This window comes from Schistocerca americana, chromosome 3, assembly GCF_021461395.2.
Source record: "Schistocerca americana isolate TAMUIC-IGC-003095 chromosome 3, iqSchAmer2.1, whole genome shotgun sequence".
Classification (NCBI taxonomy): domain Eukaryota; kingdom Metazoa; phylum Arthropoda; class Insecta; order Orthoptera; family Acrididae; genus Schistocerca; species Schistocerca americana.
The window spans coordinates 223781351-223798777 of NC_060121.1; the positions used below are offsets into that span (position 1 = coordinate 223781351).

At 40.3% G+C, this 17427-nt stretch overlaps 1 protein-coding gene across 1 annotated transcript in view; it reads left to right on the forward strand.

The window, feature by feature from the left end:
- Positions 1–4047: 4047 nt before the first annotated feature.
- Positions 4048–17427, forward strand: part of LOC124605985 (protein-L-histidine N-pros-methyltransferase-like) — a 304349-nt gene continuing 290969 nt past the window's right edge. Inside the window, exons 1-2 of the mRNA XM_047137949.1 lie at positions 4048–4095; positions 4422–4598. Coding sequence (XP_046993905.1) covers positions 4048–4095; positions 4422–4598 — 225 coding nt within the window. The remainder of the gene's footprint in view (positions 4096–4421; positions 4599–17427) is intronic.

The following is a 17427-nucleotide window of genomic DNA, read 5'->3' on the forward strand; positions in this document are numbered from 1 at the left end:
CATACGTGGCTTCATCTGTGAATAGTGTTAATGAAAGCAAATCACTATTGTCACTTAACCAGTGACAAAGCAAGTCCTGTGACACTACTGTCAATATGAAGATTGTGGACACACAATAAATACTGTTTTCTGCCCGTAACGTTCGCCGTTCACGTGTTCGTGGGACACTGATGTGTGCAGAAAGACGCCGTTTGCTGTTTGTAGGAATGCGCTGCGCCATTTAAACGTTGCTATTCCTGCACACACTGTCGAACTACACGTTCAGAAGAAATATGGGAACTTGGAAGAATACCTACCCGTTCCACGCAATGTGCTGAAAACTATGGTAAACAAGCTGCTATCAGGAATTCGACGTGTCGAAAAAAGCCGACGGTATTCTTCGACCGCTAGGAGCACCACCATCGCAGAAGCCGTTAACATACACCTTATCTGCAGATTCTTCATTAGTGTAGATGTGTGATCTTTTGCCAGGGCGTTTACAGTCACAGTTAACCGATGCTTTTCTCTCAGTCCCTCGCACTACTTCACTCACAACACACAATGGACAGTTGCGCGTTCAGTGGTATAATTTAATGGCAGAAAGACACCCCAAGCTGAGAGGCTGAAAGCAACAAGCTATGTTGGGCTAGACTAAAGCACCAAAGAGGTTAAGTAGGCAAGATAGATACGTGCGCACCACTAACCCAAAAGCAAATGTACATTAAATTTGTTCTATCTCGGGATATGACATGTGTCCATAGGAAGTTTTTTGCTTCAAATGAGCTTTCTTATCATGTCCCTGAATACTGATCAATCCTCTGGAACATCCTGTATTTGTGGGTGGGAGACAGTAACAATTGTAACACTTCCTCCCGAGAACGGAACCCTGGATCCCCATCTAAGAGAAAAGTACTTGTTATAAACTGCCCCTGCATTTTTTATTTATTTATTTATTTATTTTTCTGGACATAGCGCTCACGGAAATAAATGAAGCAACTGCATGGACGAAATAAACAAGTCGTGCAGCTTCTCGGATGCAGGCGGTTTTCAGATACGAATTTCGTTCAAAGAAGGTTCACTAGAAAACTTTGCTCTCTCCTAAGGATGACAAAATAGCACCTGAATTCTCATTGTGCTACTTCATAAGAGAAAAAAACGAGATTCACGTTTCAGTTTTCCTAAGAAAGAGAGTATTATTCCAGGAATAAGTCCACAAAGGTGTTCCCTCAACTTGGAGCCTATTTCGCCGTTCCAAGTGATTTCTCACCTGTGACAGGGACTTCAGCGTAATGGAAAAGATGATGGTGGCATCTAGAATCAGAGTGCTATCCTAATGAAAGTATACGTAATTGCGGCTGGCGCTGTATGTATCTCAAATTTTAGGTTTAAGAAAACGCAAAACGAAGATCTCAAGAACACAGGTTGCATTGAGATACATTCCAAATGTTCTAAAAAAGAAATGAAATGCTATGCTTAAAACACTGCAGCAATTACCCAAGAGATGTACAAGTACTCTTTCGTTGAGTCCACAATTGTTCGGTCATGTGAAAGACATAATATTGTCAAAGACCTATTAAACATGTCTAAATTCCTGAAGTCATAGTACAAGAAATTTCATGAAAATGTGGATTGTGATAGTTCACTCGTAACATTCAGAAAGATTCGACTTTTTGTTGAAGTATATCTTACTAAATTGTTACGTGTTATTATTGAGTTGAGAACAGAATCATCAGAATTCATATGGTAAGATGAATTGGCTGAATGAAGTTGTAGTAAAAAACCTGTGTGCCAGTAGGCAGTTCAGTGGTCAATGAAAGAAATCCGTGCTGTAGAATAAGGTTTCACAGTGATACAAAAAACATTCTTGGAATTCAACCACAAAAATAAGAAACAACCTGCGGTGCAATTGCTTTGTCGTTATATTTTGGAACTTGAAATTTGTCACACAAAGTTATCCTTGCACATCCTACATCAATGTTTACTTCAGTACACATGTGACATTATTAGTTGCTATATAAAGATTATGAAATCATTGATTCAACTTGATATCCGCTATTGCTACTAAATATTTAATGAACTGTGAATCTGTCTGTTCAGTGTATGAAATATATACCTGCATCACCATATGCGTTTCGTATTAATGAAAACCTAAACATCACCATTTACTGTAAATCATTACCCACCTTTCTTTGTTTCTTACACCGGCACATATCGCGTATATATAATCTCAATGCTACTTACCTGCCGGAGTGACAGTATGTGTTAGCGCTACTATCAAACCCGTTGCGTCTGCAGCCTGGTGAAAATAAATCCAGCTCTATTGTCACTTGTGTTTTGTTTCCTTCTTTTGTTGTTACTCCCCCCTGTAAAATAAATCTCTGTGTCGTCATATTACCGTCTGAGTACACCGCAACAAATATCGGTTTATCTTCTTTCAGGGACTACTTTGGTCTCCATTAATGTTCCAGTGGAATCAAGTGAAGGAAGCTATTAGTCATATTATTGACGGTGAGTACCGTACTTTTCCAAACTGACTGCAGATCAATTTCTGTAATTATTACAAAAGCCTGAATTAACCTACCTGAAAGGGACGACGGCCCCTGTCCTCTAAATACGATAGAACTACTACACAGCTTCCACAGGTGTGAATGAAGCAAAGCAAGAAGTGTGACAGGCGTTCCGGGAAATCTGATGGCAGTGGCATGCGTTTGTGGAAGCTTTTCATGCCTTAAAATTCTTAAATCTTCGTCGTCGGCAACTTGGCACATTCATTTATCAATAATGAAATGTCAAGTGTGTAATATTATTGGGATTTCCGTCGTATGGAAGTTGTGAGTACCCTTGGAAAGGCATTCACCTACCTGTATATTAAATGATCAACTTATGAGATGAGACCTATTCTTTGCAAGACATTTGTTTTATATAATTTACGTAAATGTAAAGCTGCGCATCTAGCGCGGACGCTATTACATCGATTTCGCAGTCAAAGAAACATTTTAACAGAAGCTGAACTAAATAAAAGACGACAATAAAACTTTTGTAGATCTTCAGATTTTATCGTACTTCTGCTTGTAATGTGAAAGCGTAAAGAAGGTCGTCTTTAAGCCATAAAAGTGAGCGGTCTTGCCAGCGTGCAAACAACATTATTAATTAATAAAATTCGAGTAATTTATATTCGATACTGTAAACCGGCAAGTTATTGTTATGAAGATGTTGAACGGTGCAAGAATTGTCTTGAAGGAAGGAGAAAAGTAATGACTGTAATTTGTGACAAAAACGTGAACCAAGGAGCTAGCACAGGACAGGCTGAAATCTGATCGCACCATACGGTTAGAAAAGTACTTATGTAAGTAATATTGTTTATAAATAAGCCCTAATTTGCTTGTGAGAATTGTTTGAATATATTTAGTGTTTATCAGAGTTCTTACTCTATTCTTTTCCTTTATATTTTTTTTACCTCCATGTCATATTATTTTTGTAAATATCAAACAGCCTTTACTACAGTAGAGAATACTGCGGCATCCTGGTCGTAGACAGAAGGCCGCTCCTTGTCTTCTATACAACTCATAGCTGCCCCATTTATTAATGATTTCACTTGCAAATGCAATTTTTTTGTTGTTCATTGTTAAAGGTCCCTTAGGTAATATAAATTTCATACTGATTACGTAAAGAAATCCGGGTTGATCTTTTCCAAATAATAGAAGTCTTTGCGTAATCAAAAACTAGCCTCCTTCTGACGACGATCAGGAGTCGACCAGAAGACGGACGTCTTCGACCGCTTTCGTGTTTCCTGTGGCAAAGCTGTGCCAAACTGGGAACACGACATTCTAGTGTGAAACACAGATTTAAATTAAAAGAATTGAAATATATTTAACTTATTTGTTTTTTTCTTTTATCATACTAGAAGTAGTAAAGCTGGGTAAGGCACTGCTGGAACAGCATATTTTCATTGTCGCCTTTAATACAATGCGGTTGCAGAAGGTGTCATATTCTGCGAGAGTACGATGAGTGAACAGCTGTTCACCGCTTCTCTCCCGGCACTTCCTCCGTCACTTGTCTGTGTCGTTCATGCTCTCTCCGCAAGGGCGCACAACGGTCGCAATATGGCTCCACAAAGTTAGTAAACATTGACGTTTCGCGTAATTATCGGTAATTTATTTAGTACATCTTGTTTTAGCTTGAATTTGTTCTTCTTGGTTCTTCCGTTAATGAATTAGTATCTTTGTGATTGACTGTCATAATTTTCAGACAGTAATATTTGTGCGTTTTACGAAAGCTACTACTTTGCATTCGTTGTTGACATCCGAAAATTCGCCTTAAGTTAAACTGTAGCTTATTCCTGAGTCTACCAAATTTCATCAGATGAACTAAGTGTTTTTGCAGAAAAATATATCATGGAACTGTGCAGCAATTACGAAAACTGTAACACATGTTTATCACAGAACACAACGATTGATGCTAGTAATACTCAAGTCGTACAACATTTTGACGGAAGTGGCAGCAGTCTTACGTCTAACTTCGATTACGAGAGAATCTACAGACCAAATGGATCCCTCGCAAGAACATTATACCTGAAATATCTACAGGACGAGAAGCTGCAAAGAATGGACAAGAGACAGGTAAGCAATTTTTTTATTTTTGCTTGAGTTATGTTCAGCTGCTGGCATATGTTCAGTGAACTTGATAGTATTATTGGAAAGAATCTTGTCCTTACCAATCTGTTGTAGCAGAATAGTGGAGTATTTATTGCTGAATATAAACATGGCATTAAAGTGTTTAATTTATACTGAGTTCGTTGAATACAAGTGTCTGGTAGTGAATGTTATTCTCTAGACGAAATTCCATACCTTAGAGTGTCACTGAATGGTGAGAGTGCCATTTAAAAGCGTTTCCATTGCTTCTGTTGATTATGAGTTCAAAAATTGTATCCCACAGTGGCAATAAAGTTTTTTTTTCAGTACTGTCTTATGTATGTCACTTCTTTTCATTACACACTTAGAAAGCTGTCTCGTTTGTGTATCCACAGACTCGTGATGAAAATTCGATGGAGTTCGAGTAATAGGCCTTCTATCATATCTTAAGTAGTTCTGATAGTTCATTGTTTACATATGTCAGGGAATTTTTGTTTTTAAAACCAAGTAGCAGATTTCAGTGTATTTTCCTGAAACTTAGACAAGATTGTGTAAACTATATTTCTTGGGAGAAAATTATTTAGCTAACAAAAAGTTAAAGTGGATGTCAGTATGTACTGAGAAGAGATTTTGAATAAGATTGAAACTTCAGATGTGAGTGAATACAAGTAACAACAAGAGTGCACTTAGTGTGGGCATGAATAGTTTTTGTGTTCTCTTGCTTGGAAAAGTAAGTAAGAAATATCACTGAAAGACTGTAGTTTCAGTTTCTGTAGAACATTACTTATATGGATGTGGGTACTCCATACCACATGCAGTGCACTGAAAACTGCTTGTACTCATACTTATCTTATTCTTAGTGGTTCTACTTCTAGAACATGGAAACAGTTGCCTCGTAACTACTTTTTTGATATGACTATCTTTTAAAGAAAAAAAATACAGTTATGTGAGACACTGTAGAATCCATATTATTGACGTATTCCTACCCTTAGCTATTTCACAGTGTAAAGGATTTTCTTTTTTAATTTGTGAGCTGAGATGTATTACTTTCATGGTTTAAAGTGAAATGTGTTTCAAAGTTCATACTATGTATTTGTTTAGGTGATTAACATGATCAGATATAAGGAATGCATATCTGAATGTGAAGGCTGGCACAGTGAAAAAGTGAAAAGTATTCAAGCAATTTTTGGTTTTTGTTTTAGAGGAAAACTATGCTCCCACAAAATAATGTATTAAATTTTCATTGTTGGCTTCCATAGTTTACTGTGTTTACCTGTATTACATTGTTGCAACCAATGTAAAATTCTGTACTGTCTGATGTTGTTGTTAAGGTTGTATGATTCACTAGGTGTCTTGTCCTAATTCCTCAGGTGCTCCTACCCTAGCTTTTCTCGACAGTTAGTGTTGTCTTTATTTTGGAAGGTGTGACATATTTCTCTCTGCTTCCTTAAAAACAAATTTCAGTTAGTAATGAGGCGACTGAAATACATACGTAACCTCAGATAATCATTGGACAATAATGTTCCAGTAAAGAAAGCATTTATGTTCACAGCTCATATTGTCTTAAAACATTGATAGGCCTACTTGTCTCTTTTTTTATTTTGTTCACCTATATACTTCTTAATTATCGTGCCACCAACTGTGCTGTTATGTTGCTATATATGAATATGTTTCTTTCCCAACAGTGACACATGCTTGCATATACAAAGAACAGTGAGACTAGTACACAGTCAGAGCCAAATAATATGTAGCTTTCCATCATGTCAGTGTCATTAACAACATGTTCAAATAAGGTATTTTTAGCCTTGACGCTGGTGCACTATGTTGTGTATAAAAAATGTTGTACGAAACAGTAGTAGGTCCATAAAAATTGATGTCACACTTAGATTTTTGAAAACTCCTTATACTTATGTGCTATGGTATGCAACTGGACAGTGTTAATGTTTTCCATTTCGATGGTAATGATCAAACAATATTTACTTACCCGTTGAAGTTAGTGAAAATCTACATAGTAGAGTGATGTTTATTTGGAGCTCAGATTACAATTAATGTACATGGTGTTAAGAAATGAAAAATTTTATTATTACACTGTTTCTAAGTCAAGCTCAGTCATCAACTACACCTGCAGTAGAATCTTTTTGAAAAATACATCGATAAATTAATTTAGATGTTGTTCAAGTCTGCAGTCCAAAAACTGGTTAAGTCTCTTAATTTCTTCAGCATAACTACTGTAACCTATATCCTTTTTGAACCTGTTTATGCCAAGCTATCATCTCCCTCTACAGTTCCACTGTCATTACATTCTCATATTAAAATATTAACTGTCCCTTTCTTTTAGTAATGTTGTGCCATAAATTTCTTTTCTGATACTTACCAATTCCTCTATCCGTATATGGCCAAATCATTAGGCACCATGATTGCATAAGATTATTAATAAACGATTTGTGTGGACAGTCACCAGTAGAATTTATATTAAAACATTTTTTATCATTTCAATTATCATCTGTAATGTCCTATACGATTGTACACTGTTGTCTTACACAGACCAATTTTCAGATAAGTTTTGCTGTCACATGTAGAAAAATTATTTAATCCATGGTAGCTGTAACAAACAGCACTAAAAAGAAAAACAGTAAATTATACAGTTTGTGCTGTTCCTGTTGTATTTTGTATCGTAAAGAACGACATGAACTTACCTTCTAATGGTCATGGACGTAGACATCAGTGAAACAGCTGTCAGAATAGCCCCTCAGAAAATGATCCACACCCAGTAACTGAACATATGTAAAAGTGAATAAGTGCACTATATCTTTGATACATACCAAGTGATTGGCAGTTACGTAATGCAATTGGTAAAACATAAAGTCTGTGATGTAACCTCAGGACTGTACTATTGGCCCAACTGTGGGTAGAATGCAGCCCTTCTGTTTCCTGCAGAACTAGGTGGTGGATCTTCTGGAAAGATCCCCAGTACTCATTTTGACAGCTGTCCCGGAGGGAATGGCATGAGGAAAAATGCTTGCCCTTACCCTGGTTTCAAACTGGGACCTCCTGGGCTGGACTCCGGGGTCAGTAGAGCACTCTACTGACTAGGCTACCATGGGTCCACATAATGCAAAAGTTATGAATAAATTTTTATAAGTTTAAATTTTTACTGACAATAGCTCTTGTTCATTGTTTATATAATGGGTGTTAAAAAGAAACGAGCTGGAGGCATAGTTACAGAAACCAGTACCTGTATGTTAGAAGTATTGACTCTGGCTGTTGAGACACTTGTCCCACTGTGACACAAGGTGGTGAATGGCTATCTCATAAAATTACTGGAGCTGCGATGTTAACCAGTTCCACATGTACAGCTGGACATCGTCGTCCGAGGTGAATCGTTTGCCCCTCGGAGCCTTTTTGAGGGTACCAAAAATGGTGTAATCACAGGCAGAGAGGTCCGGACTGTATGGAGGGTGGCTGAGAACCTCTCATTTGAATTTCTGCAGGAGTGTCGCAGCTGTGTTGGCTGTATGAGGCTTTGCATTGTTTTGGAGCAGAATGACCCCATGGGTGAGATTGCCTGGTCATTTTGATTTGATCACTTTTCTAAGGCTGGTCAAGGTTTCTGAGTAATGCTGGGCATTCATTGTTGTCCCGTGCTGCAGGAAGGGAATCAAAAGGGGGCCATCTTGGTCAAAGAAGAATGTCAGCAGAACCTGCGACTGGCAGTGTTGGACAATTGATGCATGCTGCTGCTAGCTCTGTATAGTCACATGACGTGCACACGTGCCCTCTAGCAATGGGCTGTGAACTTCCACGCTCTGGACAGAACCACATATGCCTCGATATTACCCTCCTGTCACTGCTTTGCTCATTCCAGACTCCAGCTCGTTTCTTTTTGAATGCTCCTTATATTACTACTAAATTCAAGCATGGAAAAGATAATTTGCCCTAAAATAAATAATTTAAACAGTTGCTGTAGAAATGCTGCCATTGAACCAAAGTAATTATGATTTCACAGAAAAATAAAGTTTATAATATACTACTCAGCAGGGAAGGAGTAGTTACTGTAGTTAATATGAAGAGTGAATTTAGGATGAATGTTGCAGTTCACTACCACAGTACTAGTGATTAAATAATTTTATACATACTGTGCATCCCTCTCTGGCATTCAGAATGTCATGTTATGCTCTTGTGGAATGACCTGTAGCATGATACCGTTAGACATCAGGGAGTTGCTGAAAATCCCTAAATATTAAAAAAAGCGAAAAAAAGATAAAGAATACCACATTAATCACACCTCCCGCAATTTATCAGAACATTTGGACCCAGGGCCGTAAATTCTGCATAACTCTAATATCTGTATTAGTTATATCTTGACTTTATCAGTATCGTATACAGAGAGCTGATAGTGGTGTTTGTAATGTTACACAAATGCTTTGTTTGAAGTAAAAAGCAGCAACAGAGTAATGTACAAGAAGGAAAATGCCTTTTCCCAAAGTAGCTATTTTTCTGGTAGAATACGTATGTAAAGTAATATATAAGTAATTCCCACAACTATCAGTGTGAGAAGATTAGCAGTAGTCATAATACACAGTAGAACTTGCCTCGATCCACATCTTGAGTTCTATCCTTCGTGATTGGATTTACAGAATGTGATGTGTGCGTTCAGGGACTGCAGCAGAAGTGGCCACATGGGGCATCATGTTTGAGAGGGCCACTGGATGTACCCAAGTGCAAAATTTGTATACAGAGTGTAACACTTGTGAAAATATGTGAGAGTAGGACCTAAGAAGCTGAAAGCTGGTTTGTGGTCGAATAAATATACATTAAGGGATGTGCTCTGCCAAGCACCAATGGAAAATTCAGTGAATGTAGTTTTCCTGTGGGTTCTTGCCACTGCACAATAATTGTAATAATCGTGAAAGGAAAAATAATAGAGTGTTTTCTCCACCTTTAATTACATTTTGTCAGGAAAAAAGAGAGAACTGTCTGCAAAAAACTGACTGAGTGATAAAAATTACTTTCTTTGGTTTAATCTCTGTGATCATCTACATCCATTCTTTGCAAACTACTGTGAATTTCATGGCAGAAGGTACTTGCTTGTGTAACACTCACTGGGGTTTCTTCGTGTTCCATTTGGTATATATTGCTGGAAGAATAACTGTTTAAATACCTCTGTACAGTAGGCACCACTGTTCACCTTTCTTCACTTCTGAATGTCTGTATCCTGGACCCTGCATCTACTTCATGTTCCATCAATGTAAAGTTTTTAAATTTATTTATTCTTGTGCAGCCTTAGTTGGTCTCATTTTCTATGTGGGATATACAGGACCTGTAGTTTCATCCTAACATGCTCTTGAGTTTGTATTCTAGTTATCTATTTCCTACCATTTCTGTTCCTTGTTTGCCTCAGTTTTCTTGTTTTGCAGCATTGTGTGTTGTTTCTTGATTAGAACTGTATTTTCATGCGAGGGGGGGGGGATGTGCATTCATGTATCAGTAGTACCTTCTTTCCATATCTGTTAATTGATAATCTAGATACAAACATCTTGGATTTTGTATGTCTGCTTTTAATGGAATAAGGATAAGCATTCAAACACATGCATACATGCATGTATCCAGGATTCAGATATCTGGAGGGGATCATAGTTCCATATTTTCTGCACCCCCGCCCCCTCTTCCCTATTTTTCTCTCAAATATAATTTTCTATTATCCCTATTTGTCACGTACCACAGATTCCTATGATTTTAAGAATAATAAAAATAAAATGTGTAAATGTTTTAATAATAGTAATGATAGAAATAGCAATTTGTTTACATTGGTTCTATTTTACATGTATCTTGCAGTTGAAGTGGGAACTATAATAGCAACAGAGCCTCACTGCTTTGACATCACAATCTTCACAACATATGATTTAAATATACATGCCACCATTAGCAGTATTTCAGTTAGCACTTAGCACTGCTATTGTTTCTAACCATTTTCTTTGACATTTTATTGATAATGTTTAAACACTCTTTCACATGTAAAATTTAAAACTGCAGTCATTATTTTCTTCTGTTATTTGTTTGTTCTTCTTCTGTACATTCCAGTATCATTGATTCAATTATGATGAAATATTGGTACACTGTGCTTGTGTCTGTGGAGATTTCTATGGTGGTAAGAACCACCTACTGCTCATAGGGATGGGGCTGTAAAAGTGGTAACATAGAAGCTTACCGAGCGAGGTGGTGCAGTGGTTAGACACTGGACTCGCATTCGGGAGGACGACGGTTCAATCCCGCGTCCGGCCATCCTGATTTAGGTTTTCCGTGATTTCCCTAAATCACTCCAGGCAAATGCCGGGATGGTTCCTCTGAAAGGGCACGGCTGACTTCCTTCCCCATCCTTCCCTAATCCGATGAGACCGATGACGACGCTGTCTGGTCTCCTTCCCCAAAAAACCAACCAACCATAGAAGCTTAAGTCAGGAATGTCTGGAGCAGTTTCAGTCAATTTTTTACATATATGACTTATTATTTAAATAAAAATACTGTGAAGACATGATAAGTAAAAATATTTGATAATGACCGATACTAGTAGCAAATCCATAGTATTCGGGGTGACTAGACTTATTGGTCACAGTCACTGTGATGGTTCAACCCCAGAATTGGGGTTGGGACTGATACTAGTAGCAAATGCATAGTATTCGGGGTCACTAGGCTTATTGGTGACAGTCACTGTGATGTTTCAACCCTAGAATTGGGGTTGGGACCGATACTAGTAGCAATTCCATAGTATTCAGGGTCACTAGGCTTATTGGTGACACTCACTTTGATGTTTCAACTGTAGAATTGGGGTTGGGGTGGGGACGGCAAAAGAGAGAGAGAGAGAGGCAGACAGACATATGAGTGTGTCTCCGTAATGCTTGGAAGAATTTCTATCAAAATTAATACACATGTCATTTGCTGTCTGAAAAAATCCACTGAGTTCATAGGACACCTCTAGTATCGCTAAGTCCGAGGGGTCGGGGCGAAAAGGCGTGATGTTAAAGCATAACTCAAGAACGCCTGGAGCAATTTCAACCAAATTTGGTCTAAACACCCGCTGGAGGTGGGAGTGATGATGAGAAGGGGTGAGAAGCGAAAACGTAAAGAAACGACCTATTTGTATTTCTTTCCTGTAATAAGTTGACTTGCAATGCTTAAAAATTATGAAGTGCAATTAGTGTCCCATTTTCGTTGTTCAATACTTGAGCCACATAGTGTTTCGGGGTCAAAGATAATGCCGCCCAACTAAACACCGCAGGTACATTAGCGTCCTCTCTAAAATCCCATGGCGTAAAAGAGCAATGTGTCGGACAGTTTCCAAGGACACTTCTTTTTCTCGAAACTGCATTCAGTTATTAGCAGAATTACAAGTTTCCTCAGAATTCGGATGAAACTGCGTGGTGAAATCTGCTAGGGACACGGATGAAATATATGTACAAACACGTGAGGAATTTGTTAAATGTATGTAAATATATGTATATTGCATGCTCACGAGTGGGACAGTCGAGAAATTTGTTTCTGCCGAAGACAGACAGACCAAAACTATTGTATAGTCCAAAGCATTTGAATAAACTTTTTCAAGTGTAATTTAATGCACAAAAAATCGTTCTCATTCATTTATAATGGTGTGTACGTAAATGTGTCTGCGTTGCATATGTGTACCAGCTTGGAAAGAAAGAGAGTCATTGCAGCTGCACATGCCGGGCACAGCTAGTAATAATATAATCTGTGTGGCTACTGTATGCAAAATGAAATAAATAATTGTATGTATAAATAACGTATCGGATTTGTTGGCAGCGGGTTCAGCCTGCCTGTGAATGTGCTACTTGTTCCTGGCTGGAATGTTCTCCGCAGCAGGTCAAGAGGCAAGTGCATCCACGTGATCCAGCACTCAGGCGAGCAACTGTAATGTACGAGGGTAATCCCAAAAGTAATGTCTCCTATTTTTTTATAAGTACATACACCTGTTTATTTCTACAATGGTTCACATCAGTTTACAGCTTGAACATTTAGCTATTTTTCGACATAATCAGCATTTCTGTCAATGCATTTTTGTAGACGTTGTGGCAGTTTTTGTACGCCCATGTCATACCAGCTCGCCGCCATGCTGTTCAGAAAGTTATGAACCTCTTCTTTCACCTCGTCGTCGGAGCCGAATCTCTTTCTGGCCAAATGTTCTTTTAACCTAGGGAACAGGTGATAGTCACTGGGCGCCAAGTCAGGACTATAGGGTGGGTGGGTGATCATGTTCCACTGAAACTATTGCACGAGAGCAACGGTTTGCCGAGCGATGTGTGGGCGAGGGTTGTCATGGAGAATGTGTACGCCCTTGCTCAACATTCCTCTTCTCCGGTTCTGAACTGCCCATTTGAGTTTTTTCAGAGTCTCACAGTACCTGTCAGCGTTAATTATGGTCCCAGCGATTCACCTCCGAAGAGGAGGTGAAAGAAGAGGTTCATAACTTTCTGAACAGCATGGCGGCGAGCTGGTATGACATGGGCATACAAAAACTGCCACACCGTCTACAAAAATGCATCGACAGATGTTGTGATTATGTCGAAAAACAGCTAAATGTTCAAGCTGTAAACTGATTTAAACCGTTGTTGAAATAAACAGGTCTATGTACTTATAAAAAAATAGGAGACCTTACTTTTGGGATTACCCGCGTATTATGTATTAAACATAGATTATCATGTTTTAGCATTCCTTATAATTTTTGAGACGATTAGTTTTCGTGACACTTCGTTTTCCGAAAGTTAGGTGAGGAACTATGGAACTGATATATCTAAAAATATAAACGATTTTAGTAAAATATTATTTGGTGGAGGCATGACCCCCCTGAATAATTACCCCATCCACCGTGGTTCAGCTCCAGTAGCCACGCAATTTTACTTGTGTGTTTCCGCTTGAGGTAGTGGTGTAAAATGTGCAGTATTCGGGTATGTTGCTATCTCTGCACCGTCGTGAACAGATGAGGGAACTTCAGAAATATTTGTGAACCGTTATGTGATCAGAGTCGACAATACAGTTGGCGCACCAGTGATTCTGCCGGACAACAGAAATGAGACGTAGTAGGGTGTCCTTTTGCGTTTCACGCAGCAGCTGTTTCGCGGCTTGATGCCATCTGCATGTTTGTGCGCTGACTTGCAATTCCCGGCCCTTTCATGCCAGAGTTCACAAATGTTTGCGGCAGAGCCCGCAGTCACAATAAGTACGCAGCGCCGTGCGCGGCCGAGCATCACGTTGCCCGAGCGCCACTGTTTGCTTGTGAATCCGCAGTTACTCTTCCGACAACAGCCCGTAGTGCATATGAATGATTAAGATTACGCCGCTGATCTGCGAGGCGACGGGTTCAGTGCGTAGGTCCCGTCGTTAGTGACTGGCACATTCATTTGTGGAACTGCTGATGGGAGTTTGCTTTATGACCACGTAACGCTCCAATCTAGCGTGAATACACTGTAGCTGCTAGTCAGCGTGCAAGCAGCCTCCCCCATCCTCCACCGTTTCTGCCCCTCTCCATGACGTCATATTTCTCTCTTCATAACATTCACGCATTCCTGCCTTATTTGTCTTGCAGAGAGGACATTACGAGTGGAAATATATTGTGTGTGAAGGCTGCAAACCTGCTCAGGTAACAATTTTAAGAACTTTGCGTGCTAAAGAGAGTGCCCACAGATTTGAAGACTCATAAAATTTATTGATACCGTATGAAATCGATATATAGCTTGGGTTGAACGTATTCGCTTCTGCGCTACTTTAAAGTGCCGCTATAGCACAACCCATAATTTTCAATGCTTTGCATTTGATCGGTCTCATTACTGTAGATCATGTAATTTAAAAAATACCAGTTTTCCAACACCGCAACTCCACCTCCTTCCTATAAGTGTGACAAACAATAAACAATTTCGCAGTTGAATTCAACGCACAAACTGCATTGTGACAACGTGTTCGTAGAAATCGCGCGAAAAGTAGGTGATTTTAGTTATTACGCTGACGGAGAAAAAATTCCAGTACCAAGATGGAGTTCTGGGACGTAAACTAAACTTGGTAGGCGTACTTCTACATCTGAAAGATGGTGTCTATTCCAATTTCGCGCCAGTCGCATAAGAACGGCGCTAAGAGCACCACTGATGATGACGATGAGCCGGCCGTTGTGGCCGAGCGGTTCTAGGCGCTTCAGTCCGGAACCGTGCGATTGCGACGGTCTCAGGTTCGAATCCTACCTCGGGCATGGATATGTGTGATGTCCTTAGGTTAGTTAGGTTTAAGTAGTTCTAAGTTCTAGGGAACTGATGACCTCAGATGTTAAGTCCCATAGTGCTCAGAGCCATTTGAACCATTTATTATTTTTTTATTATTTTTTTTTTATGATGACGATGAGGTACCGTACTCCGAGGAGCGTAGGGGACGATGCAGGAAACCCGCAACGCCGTACTAGGCAAGGCCCTAGCGGAGGTTGTTTGCCATTGCCTTTCTCCGACCGTAATGGGGATGAATGATCATGATGAAGACGACACAACAACACCTAGTCATCTCGAGGCAGTGAAAATCCCTGATCCCGCCGGGAATTGAACCCGGGACCCCGTGCGCGAGAAGAGAGAACGCTACCGCAAGACCACGAGTTGCGGACAAGAGCACCACTATGAGGATGCAAATCAAGTTTGCTTTAAATACACGATATAACGGTGGTGAGCGTTTGTTACCTGTGAGATCGGACAAGGTGGGTTGACGTTAGTATGAATGCCTTTGAGGCAAAAAGACGCCATTATCAACACCCGCCTGAGTTGGAACGAGGTCGTGTAATAGTACTACAAAAAGCTGGATGTTCCTTCTACGATATTGCAGAAATACTTGGCAGGAATGTAGCCATTGTACATAACTGCTGGCAGCGCTGTTCACGGGGCACTACCGACAGAAGACCATCGTGTTTGGTGTTAAGTGAGGCCTACGAGAAAGACAGGCCGCGGAGCGTCCGTCACGAAGGTAGTCCTGCCATCTCTCGCTCGCTTAAAGCAGCAGACAAACTACATTTCTACACCTGTTAACTCGTAACTAGGCGTGTCCGTACAAACGAAAACTGAATCTCCTACTGGAATCCGCTATTATGGAATCTTACTGTTATTAGTCCTATAATGATGAGAAGTCCATGGGCCTACTTATAATCTGTTACGGCTGCACTGGCGTACAATAAAATAAAATCATGCTAAAATGATTATCAGTTGCATAACGCACCACTTCCAGCATGTAATGTGTAGTGGCGTAGCAAGACAGCCACGCCACTCGGAAGTAGCCGAAAGGCACGCGTTAAGCTCACGCAGATTGGCGTGAGGTCTGGAACAGGACAATGTCTTGAGAATTGCAATAAAGTACGAAAATCTTGTAATACTTAACTTTAGTCCACATTTATAGCACATCGCTCTTGATGATACAAGCTTCACAATATTAATTATCAAAGTTATGGCGCCTTGCTAGGTCGTAGGCAATGACTTAGCTGAAGGCTATGCTAACTATCGTCTCGGCAAATGAGAGCGTATTGGTCAGTGAACTACGTCGGCTGTACAACTGGGGCGAGTGCCAGGACGTCTCTCTAGACCTGCCGTGTGGTGGCGCTCGGTCTGCAATTACTGACAGTGGCGACACGCGGGTCCGGCGTATACTAATGGACCGCGGCCGATTTAAAGGCTACCACCTAGCAAGTGTGGTGTCTGGCGGTGACACCACATAATGAGAACTGTTAAGCAGAAGTGACTGAACGCTGTAAACAAGCCGTTATACCATTTATATCGAGTATTGATCTTAAATTAAATTTTGCTGTAGTACTGTTAATCAGCAAGACTTCATAATAGCAGATTCCAGTGGAAGATGCAATTCTCGTTAGTATTTACACGCCTAGCTGCGAGTTAACAGGTTTAGAAACGCGTTTTGTCTGCTGAGCTGAGCGAGCGAGTTCAGGACTACCTTCGTGATGTACGCGCCGCGGCCGGTCTTTCTCGTGGGCCTCGGGTGTAAGGCTGTGGTGCATGGTACTGCATCTGCAGCAGCAAACTGAGCAGCAGTTGGCACCACAGTGACACAACGACGGGTTACAAATCTGTTACTTCAAGGACAGCTCCGAGACAGACGCCCTGTAACTTGCATTCATTGACACCAAACAGCACCATTTGCTACTAAACAGGTGTTAAGCGAGAGCTTATTGGAGAGTAGGGTGGAGGTCTGTCGATGATAGCTGGTTCGCCTCGGTGCCAGTGATGGCCGATTAGGAGGAGGTCACTTAAGAACATCCTACCAACCTGTCTGCGCGCTCGACACGCAGGACCTACACCTGTAGTTATGGTTTGGGCTGCGATTTTGTATGACAGCGGGGGTACTCTCGTAGTTGTCCCACGCACCATGGTTGCAGATTTGGACGTCTTTGACTCGAGCTGTTGTACTGCTATTCATGAACAGCATTTCAGGGTCTGTTTTTCAACAGGATAACGCCCGTCCACATATCGCTGTTGTAACCCAGCATGCTCTGCAGAGTGTCGGAATATTGCCTTGGCCTGTTTGATCGCTAGATCTGTCTGAAGTCGAGAACATATGGGACGACAACTCCAGCGTCATTCACAGTCAGCATTAACCGTGGCTTTTATTGAGCGAACAAGTGCAAGAGGCATGAAACTCCATCACACAAACTGACATCATCTACATATGCATGGATACTCTGCAAATCATATTTAAGTGCCTGGCAGAGGGTTCGTCGAACCACCTTCACAATTCGCTCTGTTTTCCCTTATTTTATCGTGGTGATCGTTCCTTC